This window comes from Eubalaena glacialis, chromosome 3 (assembly GCF_028564815.1).
Source record: "Eubalaena glacialis isolate mEubGla1 chromosome 3, mEubGla1.1.hap2.+ XY, whole genome shotgun sequence".
NCBI lineage: Eukaryota > Metazoa > Chordata > Mammalia > Artiodactyla > Balaenidae > Eubalaena > Eubalaena glacialis.
Window position 1 is genome coordinate 34,207,649 of NC_083718.1, and position 25,495 is coordinate 34,233,143.

Genomic DNA, 25,495 nt, shown 5'->3' on the forward strand with positions numbered 1-25,495 from the left:
GCGACCCTGCCAGGAACAAGGGGGGCTTGTCCCTGGGTTGCTGGCCATCATGTTGGCTACCAGAGCACGGGCAGCTCAGAGCAGTGTGTGGGGAGCTGTACAGGCAGGAGGGGGAGAATTAGAGGAGGGTGAAACGGGGTTCAAAGAGAGAAAGATGAGAGGGGAATAGAAGAGAGAAAGAAAGAGGGAGGCGAAACAGTGAAGAAGGAAGTGAAGAAGAAAAGGGAAGAACATGAAGAGAAAGGAAGAAAGAAAAGGCCCACAACAGGAGAAGGGGAACAGGAGGGACGCTGCTTCTTGTGGGTCCCCCTCCATGCTGCGGTGGAGACGGAGTGTGGCGCAGGGCTGACTCTCAGCACCAGGGGTTCCCATCACCGGCAGGGACTGGTGGGGAGAGAAGACCCCACCTGTCCTGACCGAGGGGTGAGATCACCCGCGCCTCCCCCCACCACCCCCGCCTCCTGCGCCCACCCAGGAGGTGTCGTCAACCTCCCACCCACTTCCCGGGTGCGCTCTGGGGAGCCAGGGCTCAGCCTCTTTCCTTCGACCTGCAGAAACTGCCAGCGCCCAAGTGGGGCCCTCTGCCTGGCCTCCCCCACGACTGCCTCCGCCCATGGCATTGAAAACAACACTCATAGCTGTGTCAAACAGACGAAGGTCTTTAGGGGGGGCTTTTCTACAGAAGGCCAGTTACAAATCCATGGTATAAACCAACACAGCCACTTTCAATGTCCTGAGCAGGCTGAGGACTTTGCAGCCAAAGCTCTAGGCCGGCTGGCGCCTGGCAAAAAAGTGTCTCTCTGACCTGACTGGCTTCTCTCTCTCCTGGTGGAGGGTCACCAATGCTAAAATGGGTCAGGAAATGCTGATTCACTCTGGTACCAGCCAAACAGAATCAGGGAATAAAAATGAAAACAAATAAAACTAAAAGATAAACCTGAAACTTTTAAACACAGCGACTCCACATGGTCCAGCATATACTTATTACAGAATCAAACACAATTCATTTTGCTGTACTCACTAATTTGGATATTCCATACTATTGCTTTATTCTAGAAATAAAGATAACCAAACAAGGACTAGAAATAACCAAGCTGGCTGCATGAGAGCGATGGTGGATGACCACTTACAGTAGAGCTTCTCGAACTGTGGTGTGTCCCAAAACACCTGGCGAACTAATGAAGCCCAAAGAGGCCCCGGACTGCCGGGCAGGAGAGGGCTAGGCTTAGGTGCAGGTGCCAAGTTTGCCAGGTGATTCTGATTCCACCAAAATTTGAGAAGCGCTGGCGTGGAGTAGGACCAAGTTTAACTCAAGGCTCCAGAATCAAGAGATGTGGCTGAAGAGCAGCTAAAGTCACTCAGGCACAATGAGCTGCAAGGATTTCTAGGTCAAGATTGGGGACAAGGCTCTTCCCAGACCCAGGTGCCAGGGGCCGCTTGGGCTCAGTGGGCTGCTGCCCCCGGCCCCCAGCTCCCAGCCCCGGGCAGGGGCCTGCACTTACTGGTAAGGACCTTGAGGTTGAATGGGTTCTTCTGCTGGATGGTGTGGGTGAAGTGGAAGCGGGCATTGCAGCTATAGTCCGTCTGCATGTCCTGCAGCATCACATTAGAGAAATACAGGTCTCCGTTATGGCCCTGGGAGACACGCTTGTCTTGGGTGATGGGCTCCATGGCTATAAGGAAGCAGAGGTACAGTGGGAGGTTAGCAGTAACGATAACAGTAATAAAAATCATCATAGTTCTGGCAATTGAGCACCTACAGAGGGCCAGGTGGGGGCCGGGAGCTTGACATTATTTGATTTAATCCTTTCAACTCTGAGGCAGGGCTTATTCCCATTTTAAGGATAAGAAAGCAGAGGATTTAACATGATCTGGGTCGCAAAAGCAGCGAGAGGGGAGTAGGATTTCGATTCAGACCTGCCTGCCCCCATGCTCATGCTCCGTGACCATGCTTTTCTATCTCCTATTCATGCCACAGACGATCTGACTGGCTCCGAGGCCAGAGGGAGGAAACACAATCCTTCAGATGCTCCCCAAACTGGGAGTCAAGCTCACCTGTTTTATTTTTTAAATGTCTACTCATCCCCAAGAAAGAAAAAAGCACCACCAATTATAATTGTAAGATGTATACCAATCAATGATGCGTACCAACAATTTTAGGACACCTTCCAATTTTAGAGATGTTAAAATATGAAAATGTGTGCTTTTTAGAATTAATGACATCATAGGAGTGGCTGAGAATGCTGACAACATAATCTACATTTTTTTCAAGCACTGCATCTGTAAACTCAAATGATCAGATTTCTAGGCTGTTAGGTTTATAAAAATATACTTAATAAGGCTGACTACTCATAGGTATCTCCTTCTTATCCCTGATGATTGTTTCTCAAGTCACCATTTCTTTTTTTTTTCTCTTGAAAAGTGGTTCTATTTTATTTATTTATTTACTTATTTTACAATGTTGTGCTACTTTCAGGTATACAGCAAAGTGATTCAGTTTATTTTTATATATATATATATATATATATATAATACTTTGTCAGATTCTTTTTCCATTATAGGTTATTATAAGGTATTGAATATAGTTCCCTGTGCTATACAGTAGGACCTTGTTGTTTATCTATCAAGTCACCATTTCTTAAAGGTTAATGATGCCGACTTTCCAATGATGGGCTGGTGAGCTTTTCAATTCATTTGTCAAAGATTTACTGTAGGCTTACTATGTGTCAGGCACTGTGCTAGGCACTGTTGAAAGAGAGCTAAATAAGAAAGATAGTTCCTACCCTCAAAGCACCTTCGGTCTAGTAGAAGAGACAGCAGATAAATGCAATGCAGTGTGGTGAGTGGGAAGCCCCAGATAAGAAGGGGATGAGCTGAGAGAAGGAGCACCCAGTCCGTTCTGGGGTTTGAGCTGACGCTTGAAGGCTGCATGACATTTACCAGGCAGAAGAGAAAGGACCTAAGCGGTTTCTAAGCAGCAGGAACAGCGTGTGCTAAAGGAAAGAATCCACAGCCTGAGCAGGGGAGTTGGGGTGGGGAGAGGCAGGGGGTAGGGGAAGGGCTGGAGAGTCAGAGGGGACCACATCAGGAGCTGTGTGCCAGGGAAAGGAATCTGGACTTTATGGGAAGTGATGAGGAGGCAGTGAAGGACTCTGAGCATGAATGAATCAGTTTTACATTTTTAGAAAGACAGAGGAGGCCAGGTACAGATGATTACTCTAACCCAGGGAAAAGCCGACGGTGGCCTGTGCTGGGTAGATGCTAGAGAGGATGGAAAGAGGAGGGCCATGAGATTTGCTCGGGAGGTAGCATGGACACAACTTGGTGTGATGCGGGGGATGAGAGGAGAGTCTGAACTGTTAGCTAACAAACCACCCCTCCAGCCTGTGGCCCACATATACACACGGTGATGAGGCAAGGCAGGGACAATGATTGAGCACAAAGCCATCCTCACCTCGCAAAACAACTGAAAGCAGCCTCTTTCGGAAGCAGGATAATAAGAATTCAGAGATGGGGACTTCCCTGGTGGTCCAGTGGCTAGGACTCCACACTCCCAGTGCAGGGGACCCAGGTTCGATCCCTCGTCAGGAAACTAGAGCCCACATGCCGCAACTAAGAGTTCGCATGCCGCAAGGAAGATCCCGCACGTGGCAAAGAAGATCCCACGTGCCGCAACTAAGACCCGGTGCAGCCAAATAAATAAATAAATAAAATAAATATTAAAAAAAAAAAAGAACTCAGGGATGGAGAGAATGATGGGTGATAGAGAGGAGTATCTATAGATTGATGAAAGGATGGATAGATAGGGAAGGAGGAGGGGAAGGAGGGGATGGGAGGTATTCAAGAAGGGAGGGAGGAAGGAAGCCAGGGTGATGCTCAGGTAGATAGCAGTCTTCTATCCATCTTCATAATGCCCCCTCCCTTTATTTGACTGAAAACACAGGAATAAACATTGGTCCAGAGCAGTTAAGTGAGTCTCTGTCCAAAACTGAGCCAGGACAAGCTCTGAATGATGTACTCTGTCCCCGACTCCAAACATCCTGTCTCCCCATCACTCCTTTATCAAAAGTTTCATTCCTGAATCCCGCTTCTGTCCTACAAGAAGAGTGAATCGGAGTAAATCCAGATGGACCAAAGATTGAAAGAGGAGGCTTGCTTTCAACCTGCCTTCAATTGGCCGACTGAAAACCAGTTTCTCCTCCGTCCCATTCCCTTTGCTCTTCCTCTTCTTCATCCTCACAAATATTACTGAGCATTTATTGTGTGTCTGGCCCTGTTCTAAGCACTTTGGACGTATTAACTCATTTACCCTGACAATAATTCTATTAGGTAAGTACGATTACCAGCCCTATTTTTTCCAGAGGAGGAAACTGAGGCCCAGAGATGTTAAGTAGCTTGCTCAAGATCACACAGCTAATAGCAGCCAGGCTAAAAAGTGAGCCCTAGCAACCTCTCTCTGCAAAGCCAGTGTTCTCTGCCACATGGCCACCTTATATCTGCTTCTCACAAGTCAAGGTCGTCTAGCCTTGGGAAGACCCCTCTCCATTTAACACTCCCTAAGATTAAAAGAGAAATAAAACACCAGGCCCCCAAGACTTACAGCTGCTCATCCAGAAGATGACTGGGGACGGAAGTCCGGGTGGGGGGTTGCACTGGAGCGTCAAGGGAGCACCTTCTTGAACGACGACAGGGTCTAGGTTTTCCTTGGGCCACAGAGGAGATTCTAGGGAGAAACAGACAAAGGAGGATGCGATGAGGGTGATGGTTGGGCTGGGGCAAGGAGCAGGGTTAGAGCCTGGCACGCAAGGAGGGCAAAGAGGAGAGTAAATGGGAGAACAAGGGAGGCATGAGAGAGGGACGGGGCCTATGAGTCCAAGCGAGGCGCAGCCCTTGAGAGGCGGGAGAGGCCTATTTCATCTGACTGAATGGATGTACATCTTTAAAGCCTCTTCTCCTTCCCCGCCCTGCGCCCAGAGTGGCCAGTGAAGTTGTTCACAACCGGTTTGGAAACTTCTTTTCCAAGGAATCTTTTTGAGTTGGGGGAGATGAACCCCTGCTCAGAGGCGGAAAAGCAAGCAGGACACGCGGGGCACCAAGGTACCTGCAGGACAAGGGTGGGGCAACCCTTCTGGAATGACCCTCCATGCCCTGCCCTCCACTGACCCAGAAGCAGGGCATCCTGGGCCTGCCCCATGCACTCACTGGACACCTGCAGGCGGATCCTATTGGACAGGGCCGTGCCAAACTTGTTGCGGGCAAAGCACTGGTATTCCCCCTCATACTCCTCTGGCCGCCCGCCACTGCGGAAGTCGATCACCAGGGTGCCAGACCTCCTCCTCATCGACACCCGGGGGTCCTTGGCGATGTTGAAGAACCTACTGTTGCGAGTCCAGTGGAAGCTGTGGACAATGAAGGGGGTGGGGTGGAGGGGGGTGGTCAGGGACAACGAAGAGTAGCAGGGTGGGCTCCAGGCTCCGAGCTCCAGGTCAGAATCTCGGGGCCCTAGACTCTGACTCAGGCCCATAACTGCTCCTCCAGATCAATGGGCCCCAGCCCTGGCTGAGTAGCAGGACCTGCTAGGACGCCTGATAAAATGCCAGGACCCAGGTCCCACCCAGGTGAACCTCTGGGGCAGGTCCCTGACATTAGTAGTTTTACCCAATCCAGGCTGGGAGTCATGGCTCTAAGTGATAGATACCAAGTAGCCTCTAGGGGATTGTGCTCTTTAGAGGAGTAGGCAGCAATTTTGATTTTTAAAAATCCATTGTATATATGTGCCACATCTTCTTTATCCATTCATCCGATGATGGACATTTAGGTTGCTTCCATATATACAATGGAATATTACTCAGCCGTAAAAAGAAACGAAATGGAGTTATTTGTAGTGAGGTGGATGGAGTTAGAGTCTGTCATACAGAGTGAAGTAAGTCAGAAAGAGAAAAACAAATACAGTATGCTAACACATATATATGAAATCTAAGGGGAAAAAAAAAAGGTCATGAAGAACCTAGTGGCAAGACGGGAATAAAGACACAGACCTACTAGAGAATGGACTTGAGGATATGGGGAGGGGGAAGAGTAAGATGTGACAAAGTGAGAGAGTGGCATGGACATATATACACTACCAAATGTAAAATAGATAGCTAGTGGGAAGCAACCGCATAGCACAGGGAGATCAGCTCTGTGCTTTGTGACCACCTAGAGGGGTGGGATAGGGAGGGTGGGAGGGAGGGAGATGCCAGAGGGAAGAGATATGGGAACATATGTATATGTATAACTGATTCACTTTGTTATAAAGCAGAAACGAACACACCATTGTAAAGCAATTATACTCCAATAAAGATGTTAAAAAAAAAAAAAAATCCAGAGTCAGCTGCTACTTCCACCCCCAAGCATTCCCAACCTCCGACTAGGAATGCAAACCCAAATTCCTATTCCAACCCGACCCCAACACATCAGGGAGCCAGCCCTGCTCCTCCTGGGTCTTTATTTGATAATCGAAATGGCCCAGGTTATCTATGCCGCTGCTCAGTGGATGTAGATTATAAAACGGTGGCTGTACATTTCGGGAGGAGCAATTTTGAAAGAAAAGGCAGCCTTAATAAAACTGAGCCCCGGGGTGGAGAGACTAGAACATCCCTCTGCTTCTCCTGGGGGGACGTGTGTCTGCAGCTGCCCAGGACATAAGTAAAAGAAGCAGGAGCAATAGTGGCTGCTCAGTGTCTCATTGTCCCTGCGAAGGACCGTGGAAGAAAGACCAAACCTCAGAAGCAAGGTCACCAGTGCCCTGCCTGACTTTTCAGGGTGACTCCTGCTTCTCCCGTCATGGGCAAGAGAGGCCCTGCTTGCTCCCGGGCTCACAGCTCTGGGCCAGACCATCTCAGGCACACCCGGGGAGGGAGGCAGAAGCAGGATGCCACACACCTGAGGCAGGCTCCACTCGCCTCATTTCTCCTGCTGAGAGACACACTCTACATGGGGGCCTGTCACGTCTGGGTCTGAATCCAGCATGAGGCTCCTGAAAGCTCCAGTCTGTGGATGCTGTTTTGAAGATGGTGGACGCGTAGTGCATCCTTATCACCAATGCTTATCACTTGGTAGAAACGAACCGGGACTGGGCAGTCAGAGGCCTGGGATTAGGTACTTCACACCTCTGTGCCTCCATTTTACTTCCTCTTCACCAGGACATGAGTCCTTCCCCAAAGGGCAGTGAGGTGGTTGAACAGACAGTGTGAGGAACATCTAACACAGAGCCTGGCACAGCAGGCTTGCAACTTGTGTCTGCTGACATCTCATGTGATCCTGATGTGCACATAAATAAGCAGAGACGAGCTCAGAATGAAAGACTCGTTAGCTTGAAGAGGAACTTCCTATAACCTAAGCATGGGGTGGATGCTGGGAACACAGGCAGTGGGAAGAATGTTTTACTCAAAGTCAGAAAACTTAATACCTAGTCCTGGCTTTTTGGTGTGAACTTAAGCCAGTTAAGTTTTCTGGCCCCCAGTGTCCTCATCAGCTAAATTTCCTGGCTATCCAAATTGTACCTTCTACCTTGTGGGTGCCTAATGGACACTTTTTGAATGGATACATTTAATTTCTCAGCTGCTTCAACTATCATCAGACCCAGGGGGAAGGGGATGGTTTAAATGCCCTCTTTGCAGGCCCCTTTCCCTCCACCCAGCTTGGATTTACCTGTCAGTACACTCACCTGGGGGCAGGGTTCCCTTTTGCTTCACACTCAATCAAGATGTTATCACGGGGATCCACGATGTGGTCCTTCACTGACTGCTTGGTGATGGTTGGGGGCTGGGACACTGCAACAGCACACACAGTGGGCAGTCAGGGCTGCAGGGACCTGCCCTTGGGGAGCGGCTGAAATTAAGAGCTTCAGGAGCCACACAGACAAGCAGGCAAGCGGGGGGTGAACAGTGCCCCATTCTAGAGACCCAGCTCCTTAAACGGGGCTGCAGGAAAGGGGGTGTGTGTCAAGGACCAAGCATAAGAAGAATCCCTTTAAGATCTCATAATATCTTTGTGAGAAACTGAAGGCCAGGCTTTTGTTTTACTCATTCTTGTACTCCAGTGCTTAGTACAATGCCTAGCGTACAACAGTTCTTGACAAATGTTTGTTGAATGAATAAAGGAGCCAAAAGCTGCTCGATTTCCAGAACCTAGCGGCCATGATGGTTCTGAGCCCTGGGGGATCAACAGTTGGCCAAACTGTGGTGAGGCTGGAGCTGAAAGACGCTTCAGTCCCCAGAAGCCCTCCCAGGGACTTGTCTGCAGCTGAAGAGCCAGCTCCTCTCACTCCCAGCCCCGAACTCCAAAGTTCTCCAGGGATCTCCTCCCTGGCCTTTTCCCGCCCCTCCTTGCTGCCCTCCTAACTCCCAGAGGCACAAGTGCAGACAGGCGCCCAGGGGACTTACGCTCATTCTGAATGCTTGCTGTTAGTTCCCGATGGGTTAGCATCGTGAGGGGGAGAAAAGAAGACAACGGTTATCGGTTATCTGTGGTCAGACACGACTGATCGCCCAGGTGGCCTCACACCCCAGCATACAGGGAGAGGGCAAGGCAGGTCTGGGGAGGGCAGTGTGCGGGCTGTCTCCTCCCAGCTGCGGAACTCCGTGAATAGCCACGCAGGGGTGGGGACAGACCCGGCAAGTGCTTCACGGAGGAGGTGATGCCTCCCCCAGGAGACCAGACTGCGCAGTTGAGCAGAATGACCACCTTCTGACCAAATGACGACGCGTCCAGGGATGTCTCCCATCAGGAGCGGCAACGCTGCTCAAAAGAGGCTGGGGTCCGAAGACGCAGCCTGTCATCCCCAGATGCCCCGAGAAAAGCAGGTTCCTTGGCCAAGGGTGCAAGGGTGAGGCTGGGGGCACCAGGGAAGGAGTGGATCTGAACCACCGCTACAGGGTGAAGCCCGAGGGCCCAGCCAGGTCCACAGGCCTCACTCCTCCCTCTACACCTTCTTCTCTTTCACACCTGAAAGCACCTTCTCTCCTCATGGTCTCCTCCTTTGCCATCCTTTGGAAAACTCGAGGGACGGATGAATTATCGTCGTCTGCTCATGGCAGAAGTACATTGTTCTATGGAAACTCTGCTTCTGAAAAACTCTGGGGATGAAGCAGAGCCCACCACTCCTTTCTGTGCTTTTTACAAAGAGGGTAAAGAGGCAGGTGGCACAAATTTTCCCCGGCGCTCACCTGAGATGTGCACGTGCTCATGTACGGGTGTGTGCACGTTTGGGGTTTGGGCTTCTCACACTTTGAGAAGCATGAGAATCACCTTGCAGGGGGGTCTGGTTAAAATGCAGGTTCTGACTCAGTAGGTCCGGGCGGGGTCTGAGCTTCTGCATTTTTGACAAGCAGCCAGGTGATGCCGGTGCTGGTGGTCTGCGGACCACACTTTGAATAGCAAGGTTTCAGAGGTTTTAGAGGGTTTACTCTTTGGGGGGAGAAGGGCTTGGTTAAAATTTGTCTGCAGAAAAGAGAACATGTGTTGCTATAACTTTTTAACTTTTTCCCTTACGATTATACAATATATGTATTACATGATTATATTACTGTATGCCATTCTTATTTCATGCTGGTGGGGATGTCAGACACTGCCGGTGTTGTGAGCTGACCTTTTCCGAGTGAGCGCTTCCTGGGGGAAGGCTGAGCCATGGTGACCTCAAAGCTTTCTGACTTGACCGCAGTGAGATATGCAAGAGGAGTTTAGGGGCTCAGAGAGGGGGCGGCCTGGAGAAGGCAGAGTTAAGACAGGACTAAGAGATGCAAGAGGAGCCACAGGAGAGAGAAGGCAGACAGAGAGGGGAGATGGAGGGTAGCAGGGATGAGGGCCCTGCTACACATGCTATCAGGAAGTGAAAGTGTTGAGAGTAAGGCTTATGGAGAGGTTCAAAACAATTCTTTCATTGGGCCAGGGTTGTGTGGCCTGTTTGGGCACTGAAGAGAAATTTTATCTGCTTCACCATGTGCCTGGGGCAGCCTTGGCAGGAAACAAAAAGGAAAAGAAAAGTCCAAGGGAACAGCAGAAATCTGTGGTTTCTGAACACAGGCTCTGTGGAGCTCCCCACTGCAGCATCTTCACCCATCTATGATTTTCCTGCCATGGCCCAAGAAAGGTAATTCTGGAAAATCAGTGGGGCTGGGCAGGGAGGGGGAGGTGGGGAGAAGGGACCATTGTCAGGAGCAGCAGGGCTGACACCTGACCCACTCCTTTGAAAACCAGCCCAGGCCCCTGGTTTCTTCATCTCAAGACACAGTTTACATCTCTTGGGTCCTCCTATCCAGTTGAGGGCTCTGGCCTCACCCTGGATGGAAAGGCTGACAAAGGATCTGCTTTGCCCACATGGGCTTCAAGCCTCTTTTATATAAAGGCCAGTTCAATGGAAACAGCCCTAGACGTTGCCCAGGGTTCTTGGAAGGGAAGTCACTCAGTTAAGGTCACATAGGAAGTTTGGTGCAGAATAGGAATGAGAATCAGCTCTCCCACTGCTGGTCGAGAGCTCTTTTTGCAAATCCATCCTTGGTCGGAGAGATGAGCTAGTCTGGTGGGGTCTTGGCACTCCGTTCTCCTTGACACTTTGGACAGAGCCTGGGGAAGGGGAGACTCTCAGGATGCTGTCCCCAGCCCCACACTGAAATCAGGCCGGGGGCCTCCTGAGAAACTACTTGCCTAAAGAGGTAATGACATCTGCAGCCACCATGGTGCTACCAAGGGGTTTACTACAGGGACACAATCAACCCAGAGGACATGCCGCCACAGGGAGAAGACAGCAAGGACAGCCTGCCTAGGGACAAAGGCGACCCATCTAGTCCCGGGAACGCCCCTGCCCCCCATGTCACACCACCTGCCTTTCTCTCCTTCTATGGAACTTGCTGGATGATGATGTCAAGTGGAGAATGAATTTGCTCTTTTGACTTCCAAGGGGGAGGAAAAGTCTTCCAATGGTCTCTGCAGGGGGTGAGGCAGATGCCTGCCCAGTCTGCAAGGTTTCTTTATTCATGAACCACTTTTCTTTCCCTGGCTCTGATATCTACCACCCCAGCAGTCATCCCTTGGAGGATGGAGTGTGTGTGTGTGTGTGTGTGTGTGTGTGTGTGTGTGTGTGTGTGTGTGTTTGTGCTTTGCTGAGGTGTCCTGCAGCCTCACTACCCGGGATGACAGTGAGGAGGAAGTGTTTCTCCTACCCCAGGGCCCTCCTCTGTGGGTTCCTAGGAGAAAAATGCCGAGTTCCTTGATGTGGGGAGGGAGACGGAGAGGCAAGCTGCCAGCAGACTCACTTTTCTGGCAAGATCACTCCGGTGGACGGGGCAACCCTTTGCTTTTTCCAAAGGCCATGCTGTTCTGCTCGGGGTGGTGAGAGTTGGGGTACATGTGACTCGGCTGGCAGAGCAGTGGGAGCGGGAGGCCGGTGTTCGATGAGGGACTGTGCTCGGCCCAGGGGGTCTGTTCCAGGAAGCCTGCTGCACCCAAGCTCCCCAGGGCAGAAGCAGCGCCCTGGGCCTCAGGGCACAGACGACGCCCTCGCAAAGGGGAAGCAAGCGGAGGGCACACCGGGCCGGGGAGCCTCTGGCCTGAGCCCCTCAGTCCCTTCCAGCCAACACACAGAGAAAGTTACGAGTGCCTGATCTGAGGTGGTTCCCATTGGCTATTGTGAGCAATGCTGCCTGAACATGGGGAGGCAGATACCTCTCCTGCCTTCTGCAACAACATGGATGGACCCTGAGGTCATTATGCTAAGTGAAAATAAGTCAGACAGAGAAAGACAAATACTGTGTGTTTTCACTTATATGTAGAATCTAAAAAAGTCAAACTGAAAGAAATAGGGAGTAGGATGGTGGCTGCCAGGGGCCAGGGGTGGGGGAAGTAGGGAGATGCTGGCCAAGGGGCACAAACTTTCAGCTACAAGATGGATAAGTTCTGGGGATCTCATGTACAGCATGGCAACTACAATTAACTGTACTGTACTATATACTTGTAAGTTGTTATGAGAGATCTTCAAAGTTATCACCACACACACAAAAAGGTAATTATGTGAGGAGATGGATGTGTTAACTAACCCTATTCTGGTGACCATTTCCTACTGTATATGTGCATCAAATCATCGAGTTGTACACCTTAAATTGACATATATGTCAATAATATCTCAATAAAGCTGGGGGTGGAGGGGAGAAAGCCTGATCTGTCCCCAGCCCATTCCACTGGGGCTCAGCCCAGGGTGAGATGGAAGGACAGGCTCAGATAATCTGGGGGGCGTCTATCCTGGGCTCAGGGGGAGGGAAAATCCTGGCTGAAGAGGACTTCTTCCCATGGCAACTGGGTATTCTCTGAAGGGCTTGCCTCACTCCTGTCTTGCATTCAGCTTTTGTAGACTCAGTCTGGAGACGTCGCCACGGCCACTGTGCCTGCAGCAACCAGGGAGGCACAGTATGTATGAGGCAGGCTCCCGGCAGCAGCTCCCAGGGCACTGGGAGTGGCTTTGCAGAAGGACTCACCTCTTCATTCAGAGAAACACTGGCCCTGCCACTATGAGCAGAAGAAAACAGCTTTGTTTTTCTGCTCCTCAGATTTCTAACCTGTCAGCTAAGGATAATACCTACTTCATGGATTCGCTGTGAGAATCATGGGAGATGATGCCTGGAAAGCCCTTAGCTCTCTATTAAGCACACGGCAGCTGCTATTCCAAGGAGAATAACAGGGGCTCCAAGAGGAACTAAAAGGGGGCAGACTACCAGAGGTAGGGGTGCGGCATGTTGTGCCAGACTGGGGAGCCAAGAGGCCTGGGTTCTTTCCATGAGTCCATCACCCGTTTGCTGTGTGACCTTGAGCAAGTAGGGACCTGAGTTCCCGTGAACACATGGGAAGGGGTCCTCCAGACCCTCCTCAGGGTCCTGGCAGCTCTCTGGCCCACAGGTGGTGCTCTGGAGAGACTGACTGCGGGGGTCCTGTCCGGGGCGCGGCTGAGCTTTAGGACTCCAGATTCCTAACACAGACATCAAAGCCATCTGTTTACAGGTTCACCTTGCAGGAACCCCTCACCCACCAGCCCCGGGGATCAAAGTGGCAGGTGAGTGAGTGAGGAGAAGCGGCAGAAGAGAAACGAGCCTTCACCACTTCCTTCATAACCCAATTTCCTCTGCAGCCCCTTTCCTCTCCAAGGACGTGGCCTTATCATGCTTCTTATTAGACTATCGGCCTGGGACTGTTAATGAGAAACTATCCTTGAGCCAGCAGTGCAGATGGTCTCCACGGGAACAGTCCCCTTTACAACTCCCCTCTCCCTCCCTCCCTAAGTGCATGAGCGCGAGTGCGCGCGCACACACACACACACACACACACGTACACACATACACACGTATACACATACACACGTTGGGGCCATAGGGAGGGCAGTAGGGACCTTGTCCATCTTTCTCTGGGTCCAACTTAGAGTTTCTCCTGGCCTTCTCCATCCAGAAGCACCCACTCCTCTGAGCAACTATTACTGGCAAAGTGGGGGGCGGGGAGCAGAGATACCTGCAACTCTTCTCCAAGCTGTGCTAATTCCAGCCCCCAGGGGCTGGTTTTGGAGAGCTCAGTGGGGACTTCTTGGAGGCTATATCACTCTCTCACCCCTCCCCAGACACCTGTCACCTGGAGAGAGCCCAAGTCAATGCTGGCATCACGTGGGCCCCATCTATTCCTAGAAGCAGGGAACAGGGGACAGAGGTGGTATGTCTACATCATAGCACTGGGATGCCAAGACTTTCTGGCAGAAGTGTCAGAATTGTGGCAAAGGTGGTACACATCTAAATGCAGAGCCAAGGAGCATGGCTGCCAGTCAATGGGCCATTTACGAATGCAACACCAGATATGGTTGGTGGAGACATGGCTATTAGATCAGCATTTTAAGCTTTACTTTATAATCCTGATGGCTGAATAATGCCCCCACCATGGGAAACAGATGCCATGGATTTTACTTTTCAACTTTACCATGGGAAAGTTGAAAACAAACAGAAGGAATCCATGCCTGGTTCTCCCACGGTGACATTATAATGGGGCTCTATTTTAATGCCTCATTTAGCAACAGTCTTTTGCAAAAGTAATCTCCTTCTCAACCCTCCCAGGCCATCTGTCCTCATCACTTCAGCCAAGAGGACCTGGACATATGAGAAAGGCAAATAAGAGCTGTCCACCACGCTTGGCCCCTGGAAACTCCACTTCGATAGGTAAGTCAAGACCACGGCGGGCCAAGGGAGGGGTGTGGAGGGAAGAACTCCCCAGTGACACTCAGACTTCCAAACTCTGCCGGCTCTGGTCCCACTCAGCAGGCTCCAGGCAGCCATCAGCGCAGCCATGGCCCTGAGAGATGGCACTGCGACTCAAGGTCTCAGGTTCCCAAATATGAGGCCACCTGCATCGATTCTTCGGAGGGAAACCCAGCTCTGAATCCAGAAGCCACTGCTTCCCCGTCCCCAACCTTCTATGAATGGTCTTCACTCTCCCCTGACCTTCCCTACCCTCCAACTCCTCTGCCACAAATCAGGAGAATAAAAGAGGACAGCGCAGGACTCACGATCCATAGGAATCTCGATGGCCCCGCTGAGGCTGAGCAGGCAGAAGAGGAAGGCTGTGTGGACCCAGGGCGATGGCTGCTGCCTGGCCATCCTGAGCACTGGGTCTCGCTCCCTGCTCCCTGGCCCACAGCCTCCAGCCGCTGTAACTGGGCCTCCCGGACAGAGCTCAGCTGTGGAAAGAAATGTGACGACAGGTGAGTTTTTCTTGAACTCCTGGTTTGCTCCAGCAATCCTACAGGGCCTCGAGGACTCAAGGGTCCCCTTGGTTATAGACCTATGTTCTAATACAGGGTTTCTTAACCTTGCACTATTGACTTTTGGGACCCAGTGATTCTTTGTGTGGGGAACTGTCTTGGGTATTGTTGGATGTTGAGCAGCATCCCTGGCCTCTACCCACTAGATGCCAGTAGAGCTCACTCCTGCCTCCAATCAAAAAACGTCTCTAGACATCGACAACTGTCCCCTGGAGGGCAAAACCACCCCCTGTTGAGAACAAGTATTCTAGAAGGAAGCATAGAACAGTCTGTTCAGCATAGAACAGTCATGAAAACAAACACTGGCCCCTAGGTCCAGCACCTAGAAGGTGCCATGCACTGAGCCAGTAGGAAATGCACCAATCTCACAGCCTCTATGAACCACGTGTGATGAGTGGACCCGAGGCCGAGTGTGTCTGGGGTAGCAGCACAGAGACAAGATCACAGTGCTGTCCTTTGACCCAGAGAGAGGGGGAGGGGGCAGCACTGTGGGCCAGAAGTTTGGTAAGTGAAAACTTGGTTGCCCCAAAGACTTTTTGTAAATGAATGATTTCTGCAAACACTTTGTGCAGCTAAATATTTGGTGGTGGTCCCTGATGTTGTCCCTTAAGAGATAAAGGCAGTGCTGAGATGAGGGCCCAGGACAGGAGGCTCCAGGAGGTTGGTAGAATAAGCAACATTTATGACAGCACGATGTTCACATCCTCAAGCACAAGACATCATTCCAGGGCTTACAGGGGTAAGGGTTAAAAATGGCTGTCCAAGGAGCCTGGAACAGGTCCTTGAGAGACAAACCCTTTTCCCTTTGTCCTGAGAGAGAAGAGCAAGAATGGCCTACAGCTGAGGCTCAGATACTGAGCTATAAAACTGCCTGAGGCTCTGAAACACAGAGTCGTAAAAACTGGTCCATTTTGCTGTTCTACCTACCATGGGGCCAAAGAAAGCAAAGAGGACAGTGGGAGGCAGTTTCCCCACAATTCCTCCAGCTTTGCTGGACCAACAGCTATCTATCAAATGGGCACATTGTTTAAAACAATTTGGCAGCAATACGAAGCCTCTATCACCTGTACAACCCCACCGTCTCCCAGGTTTCCAGACTGAGGGTGTAAGGCATGCCCTGTGCTGGGATGTGAGCAAACTAGAGGATGCTGATTCAGATTTCAGCAATTTCTTTCCTGAAAGCTGGGCCCAATACCAGCCTCCAACCTCATGTGTATTTCTGGACTCCATCTGCTGGTCTCCTTTCCCATTGCTTCCTCCTTGGTTTTAGGCACCACTGTTTCACGCCAATTACTGCAACAGCTTCCTAAGTGGTCTCTCCCCACTTCTACTCTTGCCTCTCTGGTTCATTCTCCAGCCATAACCAGAGTGCTTACTCCTCAAATGCAAGTATAAATACGCCACTCCCCTAGTCAAACTCACTAGCTCACTGCTGCTCCAAAGTTGAAGATGAAGTCCGTGAAATGGCTCAGAAGCCCTGCATGATGTAGCCCCGTCTGCAAGGTCATTTCTTATCACCATCCCCTTGTGTTCTGTGTTCCAGCCAACATGGGTCTTCTACCAGGTCTCTTAGTGCATAATGCTCTATTGTGCTGACTTCTGCACAGATTAACTTCTGTCTAGAACACTCTTTGCACCTGCCTTCTCTCATTAGGCTATGCTAAGTATGACTTATGTGCCCCCTTGTCTGCGCTCCTGAACACCACTCATGACCCCCTATTATAGCACTTGTCACTTTGTATTCACTCTAAAAGTCACTAGTCTGTACCCCCTATAAAAAGGAAGGTACTGTAAGGGAAGGTGCCTCATCTTGTTATTCCTAGAATACAGCATAGTGCCTAAAACATAGCAGGCATTCAAAACCATGTGATGGGTGGATGAAAAATGAGCAAATAAAATAATAAACCACTTGGATCACATGTTTTAAACCTGTTTAAAACAGGTTTTGTGTTTCCCCACAAAACCACCAGGCGGCGCAGGAGAACACATGCTTTGGACCTGGGCAGCAAACTGTGAAGGCTTCCAATCAGTGGAGGACAAAATTCCCTCCCTACACGGGCACTGTTCTCTGGCCAGGGAACCATCCAGCTGTAAGAGAGTTAAGAAAGTAGAAAATCTCCCAAGGGGGGGACTGTCTGGCTGGAAGGCATCACAGCAGGTCTTTGGTTCTTTCTCCTAAGATGATCCTCACACTGTCTCAGAAAGACAGCCTCTCCATGGCTCCTGCATTTCCAAAGGCTAGACTCAGGTTATCCAACTGAAACCTTAGTGCTGAGGGAACCAGCACCAGGGGGAGGTTCAGCTTTCCTTCCAGGAGGACAGCGGGGATGGCTCCAGTCTTGGCTCCATGACCGCCATGTTTTGTTCAGGAGCTGCCAAGTGGTAGGAAGTGATGGGAAAGAGAAGGATATCTTATTCTGGGAATCTTGATGGAAACGGGAAGCCAGAAGCTATTCATTAACCAGATACACATTGGCAAGAAGAAAGTCCAATTATTTGGGGTGTCTTTAACTCACAATTTAAAAACACAGTAGGAAAAGAACAGAGAAATAATCACATTTAGCTGTTTGACAATTCTCTCTCTCTCTTCTCCTGGAATCCAATTTTTCCAATAAAATCTTTAAAAAGGAAGATAATTTAAAGAGTATTTAGCTTTATGCAATCCCCTTACTTCTCAGATGAGGAAACAAGAGCCCAGAAAGGGGAAGTGATGTGCTCAAGGTCACTGTGTAGGTTAGTGGCAAAGTTAGGAAAAGAACCCAGGTCTCCTGATTCCTAGCTCAGGGTTTTTCCATCCAATTTCCCTGTCTCTCAATATGCATGACAGGTCCTAAGCAAAGTTGCAATTTAAAAAAGAAATGTATAGTTTGGCAGTACCTCAAAAAATTAAGCAAAGAATTACCATATGAGCCCGTATTTCTGCTCTTAGGTATATGTCCTAAAGAATTAAAAACAGGGACTCACACACGTACATGTACACACATGTTCATAGCAGCATCATTCACAATAGCTGAGAGGTGGAACGAGCCCAAATGTCCATCAAAGAATAAATGAATAAACAAATTGCAGGTTATCGCTAGGAGAGGAGAAGCATACCATCCAGCCGGGGGCAGGGCTTGGGGGTGGAGTTGTCAGGGCTCTTCAAGGGAAATGCAATCTAACTATGGAGCATCCCGTGGAGGAATAAGGAAAATCCCATATCCTTGAGAGGGCAGATAGAGGCTGCAGAAGAGGGGGTGGTGATGACTGTCTTGGAAAGTCTGAAGAGGGCGTGGAATTTTTCTGTTTAGCTCCATGGGGGCAAAAGAAGAATCAAATGGGAGGAAGTTCCAGAGAGGCAGATGCTTCTCTGAGATGCAAGGAAGAATAATCCACAGCCATCGTACAAAACCATTCATGAAAATGAAACACACCACCCACACACGCTACCACTATGATGTATCCGAAGGATCCTTTTATATCCAATCAAACAGGTAAGAGGTGAACTGTAAGACTATAAAATACATTGAAGGGGGGCCTACTGCATGGGGAGTGAGGAAAAGAACAAAAATAAATAAAACCAAAGGAGAAATCTTTTGTGGACTGTTGGTGTACTATGAGCTGGAGAATGTGATTAATTCAATTCTTGTATATCTGAGATGCCCGCACCCCAATCCACTGTGTGCAAAGAAAAGCCAAAAAAAAAAAAAAAAAAAAAAGAAGAAGAAGAAGAAGAAAGAAAAGAAAAGAAAAAAGAGAATAGAGTCACCTGAATATGAAGTGTTCTGCATGTGACGTGCTGAGCTCACTGCTTTTCATAAAGAATCCAAACGGCATTTGGTCAGGTGTGTCCCTGACAATGTGCCCCCGCATGAGGAAAACTGGATGCTTATCAGGATCACCTGGGTGCTCTTTAAATACACAAATCCCTGGACCCTCAAACTTCTAGGTAGGGCGTCAAATCAAGCCTGCAGATTAGAAAATTTTTTTAATTTGAATGTCCTTAGAACCTCTGTTATCTTATATGGGGGTGCTTCACACACTTAGGCAACCTTCCTGAACTCAAGGCCTTTAAATTTGCAAGCCCTGAGGGAGATTTGAATTTAAAATATCTAAGATGGGGCCCAGGAAAGCACACGTGAGTTGAGTGATGATCAGCCACTGGTGGGGACAGCAGACATGACAGCCTCTCTTGGTTGAGTTCAAGAGCATTGGCCAGGCAGCAAAATCACCTGGGTTTGAAGCCGCTCCCCACTTACAAGGTGGGGATCACGGGCAAGTACTGAAACTTTGGGGCTTTGTATTTCTCATCTGAAAAATGCAGATAATAGAAGCATCTATTCCAGAGGGCTGCCGCTGTGACTTGATATCCCAAATCCTATATAAAGCACTTAACAAAGCATGGGGGCACAAGCTCAAGAAATGTTAGCTACTGCTATCCATCGGGCTTTGAACTACCTCCAGGACACTACCAGCAACAGCTCCAAGGAGCAATACTACTTATCCAACCACAATCAGTGTGCTTTTCTATTTTTCCTTTTTTCTGGGTCCTGGTTTGCTTTCTTTCCCCAGATTGGGGGGCCCCTGGTGTTGATCCCACAAGCTGTCCCTGGCAGATGGATGAGAGGCCCACAGCTCCCACCAAGCTGTTGCCGTCAGGAGCTCCCCGCTTTCCCGCAGCCCCATTCTGAGCAGGCTGCACCGATGGTCACAACACATCTGAAGTGATGGGGAGAAAAGACAGGTTGCGCTGAGACACGCCTCAGTCAGCAGCACCACGGCCCCTGCAGCAGAACCCGCCTTGGACTTTTGGCCAGCAGTCAGCCGGCCATTCGTTCACTTACCAGACCTGGTGGCAGGCACCAGTCTAGAGAATATACAGGGACAAGAGCTGAGGTTTCTCTACTCTTGCAGAGCCTACGTCTCAGTGGGGAAGACAGGAAATAAATGTTGAACAGCAACAACAACAACAAAATCAGGCAGCAATAAGTGCAAAGAAGAAAATACAATCTGACCTGCACACAACGTTTACAGTAGCCTTTTCCATAATTGCCAAATTTGGAAGCACCCAAGTTGTCCTTCAGTAGGTGAATGGATAAATAAACTGGTCCATCCAGACAATGGAATATTTTTTTAGCACTAAAAAGAAATGAGCTATCAAGCCTTGAAAAGACATGGAAGAAACTTAAATGCCTATTAGTAAGTGAAAGAAGCCAATCTGAAAAAGCTACCTACTGTATGATTCTAACTATGGAACATTCTGGAAAAGGCAAAACTATGGAGACAATAAAAAGATCAGGGGTTGGAGGGAAGAAGGGATGAATAGGTGGAGCACAGAGGATTTTTAGGGCAATGAAACTACTCTGTATGATACTTTAATGGTATCATTATAATTTGTCAAAACTCATAGAATGTACAATACCAGGAGTAAACCCTATTGCAAACTATGGACTTTGGGTGATAAGGATGTGTCAATGTAGGTTCATCAGTTGTAACAAATGTACCACTCTGGTGGGAATGGTGATGACACAGGGGTGGCTGTGCATGTGTAGGGGCAGGAGGCATATGGGAAATCTCTGTACCTTCTGTTCAATTTTGCTGTGAGTCTAAAAGTGCTCTAAAAAATAAAGTCTATTAAAAAAAAGAAAAAAGAAACCAGTGATGGTGATGTGATAAAAGAAAGTGAATGGTCAAGGAAGGCCTCTGTGAAAAGGTGACATTTGACCAAGATCTAAACGGCAATAAGGAGTCAACCTTGTAAAGATGGGTCAGAAAAACATTCCAGGCAGAGAGAACTGCCTGTGCAAAGGCCCTGTGGCAGGAAGCAGATGGGGACATGCAAGAAACTGAAAGAAGCCGGTGTGACTGGAGCTTGGAGGGTACATGGGGAAGAACAGAACAAGTCATAGTCGGAGAGAGAGACAAGAGTATACTCCCAGAGGGCTGAAGGCCAAAGTAAGGAATTAAAATATATTCTAAGCATCAGGAAACTATTGTAGGGTTCTAAGTGGTGAACCAACCCGATAAGATTTGTTTGTAAAGACCACTCTGCTGTGTGGAGGGTGGAATGTAGATGGACAACACTGGAAGCAGGGAGACCTTGTAGGAGGCGCTGCATTCTCTGGGGCAAGGTCAGCCCCTCAGCTTCCAAACCCAGAAACTTCATCACACAAAGTATTCCCGGTGGTGAGGGCAGAGCTGAAAAATTTTGCAAGAATCTTTTAGTGCTGGGTGTTTACGATGGGTCCAGAGAAGCTGGGTGGCTTCTTTGGAAGTGCCTCAGGTCCTCTCCGAGGGGGAGGGTGGGTGGCTAGCTGCTTCACAGTCCTTGTTTTACATTGGGCTTTTGCATAAGGTTTTGTTTCAAGAAAGGATTCTGTTAGTAAAACAAAGAACTGAAAACCCCTGTGCAACAGCCTAACTTCCCAAAGGCAGAAACCCTGCGCCCAGTGGCAAAAACATGTGAGTGCAACAGCCAGGTGCAGGCGTGAGGAACAGCACACCAGGCTGGGGCCGCAGCACTGCACTGGAAACTGTCTGGCTTCCCGGGGCTAGCATTTCCTCAGTGAGGCCTGGGGTGCCTTCTCGGGACAGCCTCACAATCCCTGACACCCCTGGTCAACATGTGTCCATCCCCACCCCAGCTGCTTCTGTCCTTTATGTCTCTCTTAAAATAAAACGTGCTTCGGAAGCCCTCCCTGATCAGGCCCTTGCATACCTGCCCAGTCTCATCCCCCGCTCCTCCACTCACCCCCAGTTATACTGAATTATTCCTAGTTCCATGAATAGTCCTTGCTCGCTCACCCACCCACTGAGAGAGGACTGCACAGACGACGGCCACACCATCTATGACAGCAGGAGCCTGGCCCACAGCCTCTGCAGCAGACAGCCCAGAGTGGTCAGGACTTGGGCAGTGACTACAGGCTTTCAGATATTTTTTACCAGTATTTCTAACTCAAGACCAACCAGGGAAAGACAAATATGCTTCTCAGACCAATCACATCGGATGCCTGCTTCTACTTAGCCCGCCTCCAGGTGCCCATGTCAGTCTGAGCATACAGGAAGCCTTCCCTTTCTTTCACTAAAAACCTGTCCTCTCCCCTCTCTACCTTTAAGTCTCTGCCAAAGCAAGTGATGGTGGCTGACTCCCTTGCTATAGCTCACTCCAAATAAATAGCTTCTGCTTGTTCTCATTTGGGTGGCATTTATTTTCACACTAACTTTACATAAGTTACTCTCTTTTCCTACTCTGCCTTTTCTGCTCTTTCACCCAACTTTCTGTTATCTTTCAGGCTCAGGGCAGGTGACACCACCTCTGGGAAGCCTTCCTTGGTTTCCCCGCAACACCCTATCCCACCAAGGCTGGATGCAGTCCTCATCCTCCTTGCTCCCAGAGAATTCTGGGATATACTCGCTGTAATGAGTGCTAGGTCTTTGGTGTGGATTGTTGTCTCCCCAGTGAATTCCTTGAGGCTGTCAAGCACACAGAGAACCTAGTGGGCATTTACTGGATGTTTATCCAGCATCCTTGCTCTCCTCCTCCTGTACCTGTGTTCATCAGCTAGCACTGCCATTACAAAATACCACAGACTGGAAATTTACTGTCTCACAGTTTTGGAAGCTGGCAGTCCAAGATCAAGGTGCTGGCAGGGTTGGTTTCTCCTAAGGTCTCTCTCCTTGGCTTCCAAATGGCTGCCTTCTTACAGTGTCCTCACATGGCCTTTCCTCTGTGCAAAGGCACCTCTGGTGTTTCTTCCTCTTCTTATAAGGACACCAACCCTATTGGATTAGGGCCCACCGTAATGACATCATTTAACCTTAATTACTTCTTTAAAGGCTCAGTCTCCAAATAGAGTCACATTGTGGGTAGCCTTCAACATATGAATTTTGCGGGGGGACACGATTCTGTCCATAATAGTACCCACATTTTTCTTCAGCAAATTTATCTCTGCCTCTTTCTCAGAATGATCCTACCCCAATTCCAGGGTTGGCTTGTGATTAGTATAAGAAAATTAGCATTCCCTACCCCTCACCACTATGGTTGGTTTAGGAAAGGATACTTCATCCAGCCAGAGGCAGTGTGCTTCACGTAGACTTCTGCTAAAAGCTCTGGGAAAGACAAGTTTCCCCCTCTCTTCTGAAAGAGATCCAGTGAGGAACCCCCTTAAGGGGAGAGGATGGAGCTTCAGCGAGTAGGAGTAGGGGGGTCTCCAAGCATAATGTGAGGATACTCCAACACTGCAGAAGGCAGAGAGAAGACACAGGAAGACCTGATCCTTCGCATCACTGAGTCACTGATTGAGCATTTCCTGAAGCAAGCCCTACTTGGGGATTTTAAATTACTTGTGTGTTTATATTAAAAATTCTCTTGAATTTTTAAGCCATCTGGAGTTGAGTTTTCTATCACTTGGAAATGACAGTGCTATCAGAATCAGAAATGTCCCTAGTATGTTGGTTGAACACATAAGCTTCCCGTGACCTCCACTTTCTGTATTAAAAAAGCATTCCTCCCTCCACCTACCTGCCTGCCTCTGCCTGGACCCGGCCCCAACCCTCTGCTCTCAATTGGTTAGCTAGTGGGAAGCTGCTGCATTGCACAGGGAGAGCAGCTCGATGCTTTGTGACGACCTAGAGGGGTGGGATAGGGAGGATGGGAGGGAGGCTCAAGAGGGAGGGGATATGGGGATACATGTATACATATAGCTGATTCACTTTGTTATACAGCAGAAACTAACACAACAATGTAAAGCAATTATATTCCAATAAAGATATTAAAAAAAAAAAGAAAGAAAACTCAGGGCATTTCTATCTCCTGAGGCCCTTAAGATGTAGCCAAAGTGTGTACTGTGCTGGAAACGAAGGAGATAAAGCACCCCCCACCCCAGCAAACCCTCCCGTGCTAATGGGGTGTGTGAAGAGGGACACAGGAGGGTGTCATAATCAGTGCTTTTTCCCCCATCTTAAAATAAATAAATAAATTGGAAAAAAAAAAACCCAAAAACTATCTGCTCTCGCCTGAATTTCCAAACTCTTCTCAACTTGCTCCCTGCCTTAGCAGAGAAACATCTTCATGAGTTTCGCTCATAACAAAACCATAACATCATTCTCTATATCTCACAGCCTCCCTATATGTACCTGAAGTTTTTTCTTCCATTTCTTCTCATGAAAGTTTTTTTTTTTTTTTTTTTTTTTCAACAGTGGTCAATGGCTTCTGCCTTTTCTTATTTCATTCCCATTCACTCCTCATCCAACAACATCCTGGAACTCTCCTGTCTGGACCTCCCATTGGCCTCCTGATGGCCAAAACCAGTGTTCTCAGTCTTATCTTGCCAGACCTCTTGGAGGCACTAACACTTGTTAACCACCCCAGCCATCCCTCCTAACATCCTTTCCTCCTTGGCCTCTGAAAAACCACCCCGGGGCCTCGTTTTCTCTCTGTCCCTTCTAACCTCCACGGCGGCACTGATCACACTGCTGGATCCTCTTCTGCCTGATGTCCTCAGTGTCTCCATCAGGGTCCTGACCCTCCATCTCTATTCCCTGTCTTTGTTGGTGGTACCCACCTAAGTCACCAAGCTAGACACCTGGAATCACCCTTAAATTCCACCTCTTCTCACATCTCACATCCAGGCACCAAGGCCCTTGGACTGTCTCCTTCCTGGTGTCTCTCATTCCCCCTCCCTTCTGCATGTTCCCACCTGCTTACCTCTGATAAATATCATGTCTCATGAACCACTGCAATAACCTCCCAATTGGTCTCCTTCCAATCCATTCTCCGTGTTGCTATTACAGTGATTTTTCTAAAATCCCACCTGATCATGTCAGTGCTCTGCTGCAAACCTTTCCATTTCTCCCCATCAATCTATAAGATCAAATCCAAACCCCCAAGCGTAGCATATAAGGCTCTTTGAAATCAGGTTCCTGGAGGCCTCTCCAAGCCCACCCAAACCCTAAATGCTTCCTTACTGAATGCTGTGCCATTTTCTAAGCATACCACACCATTTACAACCTCCATACTTGACCCGTGCCATCCCCTGTGCCTGGAAAGGCCTTCCCTCCTTGTCATGTGATTAATTCCTACTCAGTCTTCAAGACCTCACTGCTCAGTGAAGAATTCCTTGTGCTTCGCCTGTGCCCCCCACCACCAAGCAGAGCTGAGAGTCCATCTCATCTCTACTGTAGCTTAAACCTGCCTCTCTGAGGCCCTCAGCACACTGGCAAAACTATGTGATTAAAGTAAGGGTTGGAGACCTTTTCTGTAAATGTCTGGACAGTAAATATTTTAGGCTTTGTAAGACAGACGGTCTCTGTCACAAGTACTGAACTTTACTATTACAGCGTGAGGGCTGCCATAGACAATAAGTGAACGGATGGGCATGGCTATGTTCCAATAAAACTTTATTTACAAAACAGGCAGTGGGCTGGGATTGGCCTGAGGGCTGTAGGTTGCTCACCACTGGCTTACGCTGTCTCCCCTCTTTGTGGAATTCGTGAGGCTCAGACAATGCCCTGATCATTTTTGTGTCCCTAGTGTCTGGCAGGGTCCCTGGCAGGAAATATTTATGGAAAGGAAGATCCAAGTAAAGCTCTCAGTCCTGCCACTTCTCTTTTGTTAATTACTTGTTTTCTAAGCCTTTTTTAAAATCTCAAAAATGGAAATAAATATTCCCGCTTTGCCTGCTGCAAATGCTC

The 25,495-nt window shown here is 49.0% G+C and overlaps 1 protein-coding gene across 8 annotated transcripts in view; it reads right to left on the bottom strand.

Moving 5' to 3' along the window:
• NFASC (neurofascin) overlaps positions 1–14,660 on the bottom strand; it is a 76,133-nt gene extending 61,473 nt beyond the window's left edge. For 5 of the 8 annotated variants that reach the window (XM_061187435.1, XM_061187437.1, XM_061187433.1 and 2 more), the window contains exons 1-5: positions 14,570–14,660; positions 7,709–7,814; positions 5,203–5,399; positions 4,601–4,723; positions 1,503–1,673 (exon numbers count right to left, since the gene is read on the bottom strand). In XM_061187435.1, the coding sequence (XP_061043418.1) occupies positions 1,503–1,673; positions 4,601–4,723; positions 5,203–5,399; positions 7,709–7,814; positions 14,570–14,660 (688 nt within the window). Of the gene's footprint in view, positions 1–1,502; positions 1,674–4,600; positions 4,724–5,202; positions 5,400–7,708; positions 7,815–8,426; positions 8,445–14,569 lie in introns of all 8 variants that reach the window. The other 3 variants (XM_061187436.1, XM_061187431.1, XM_061187430.1) reach the window with 1 other exon arrangement.
• Positions 14,661–25,495: the final 10,835 nt, after the last annotated feature.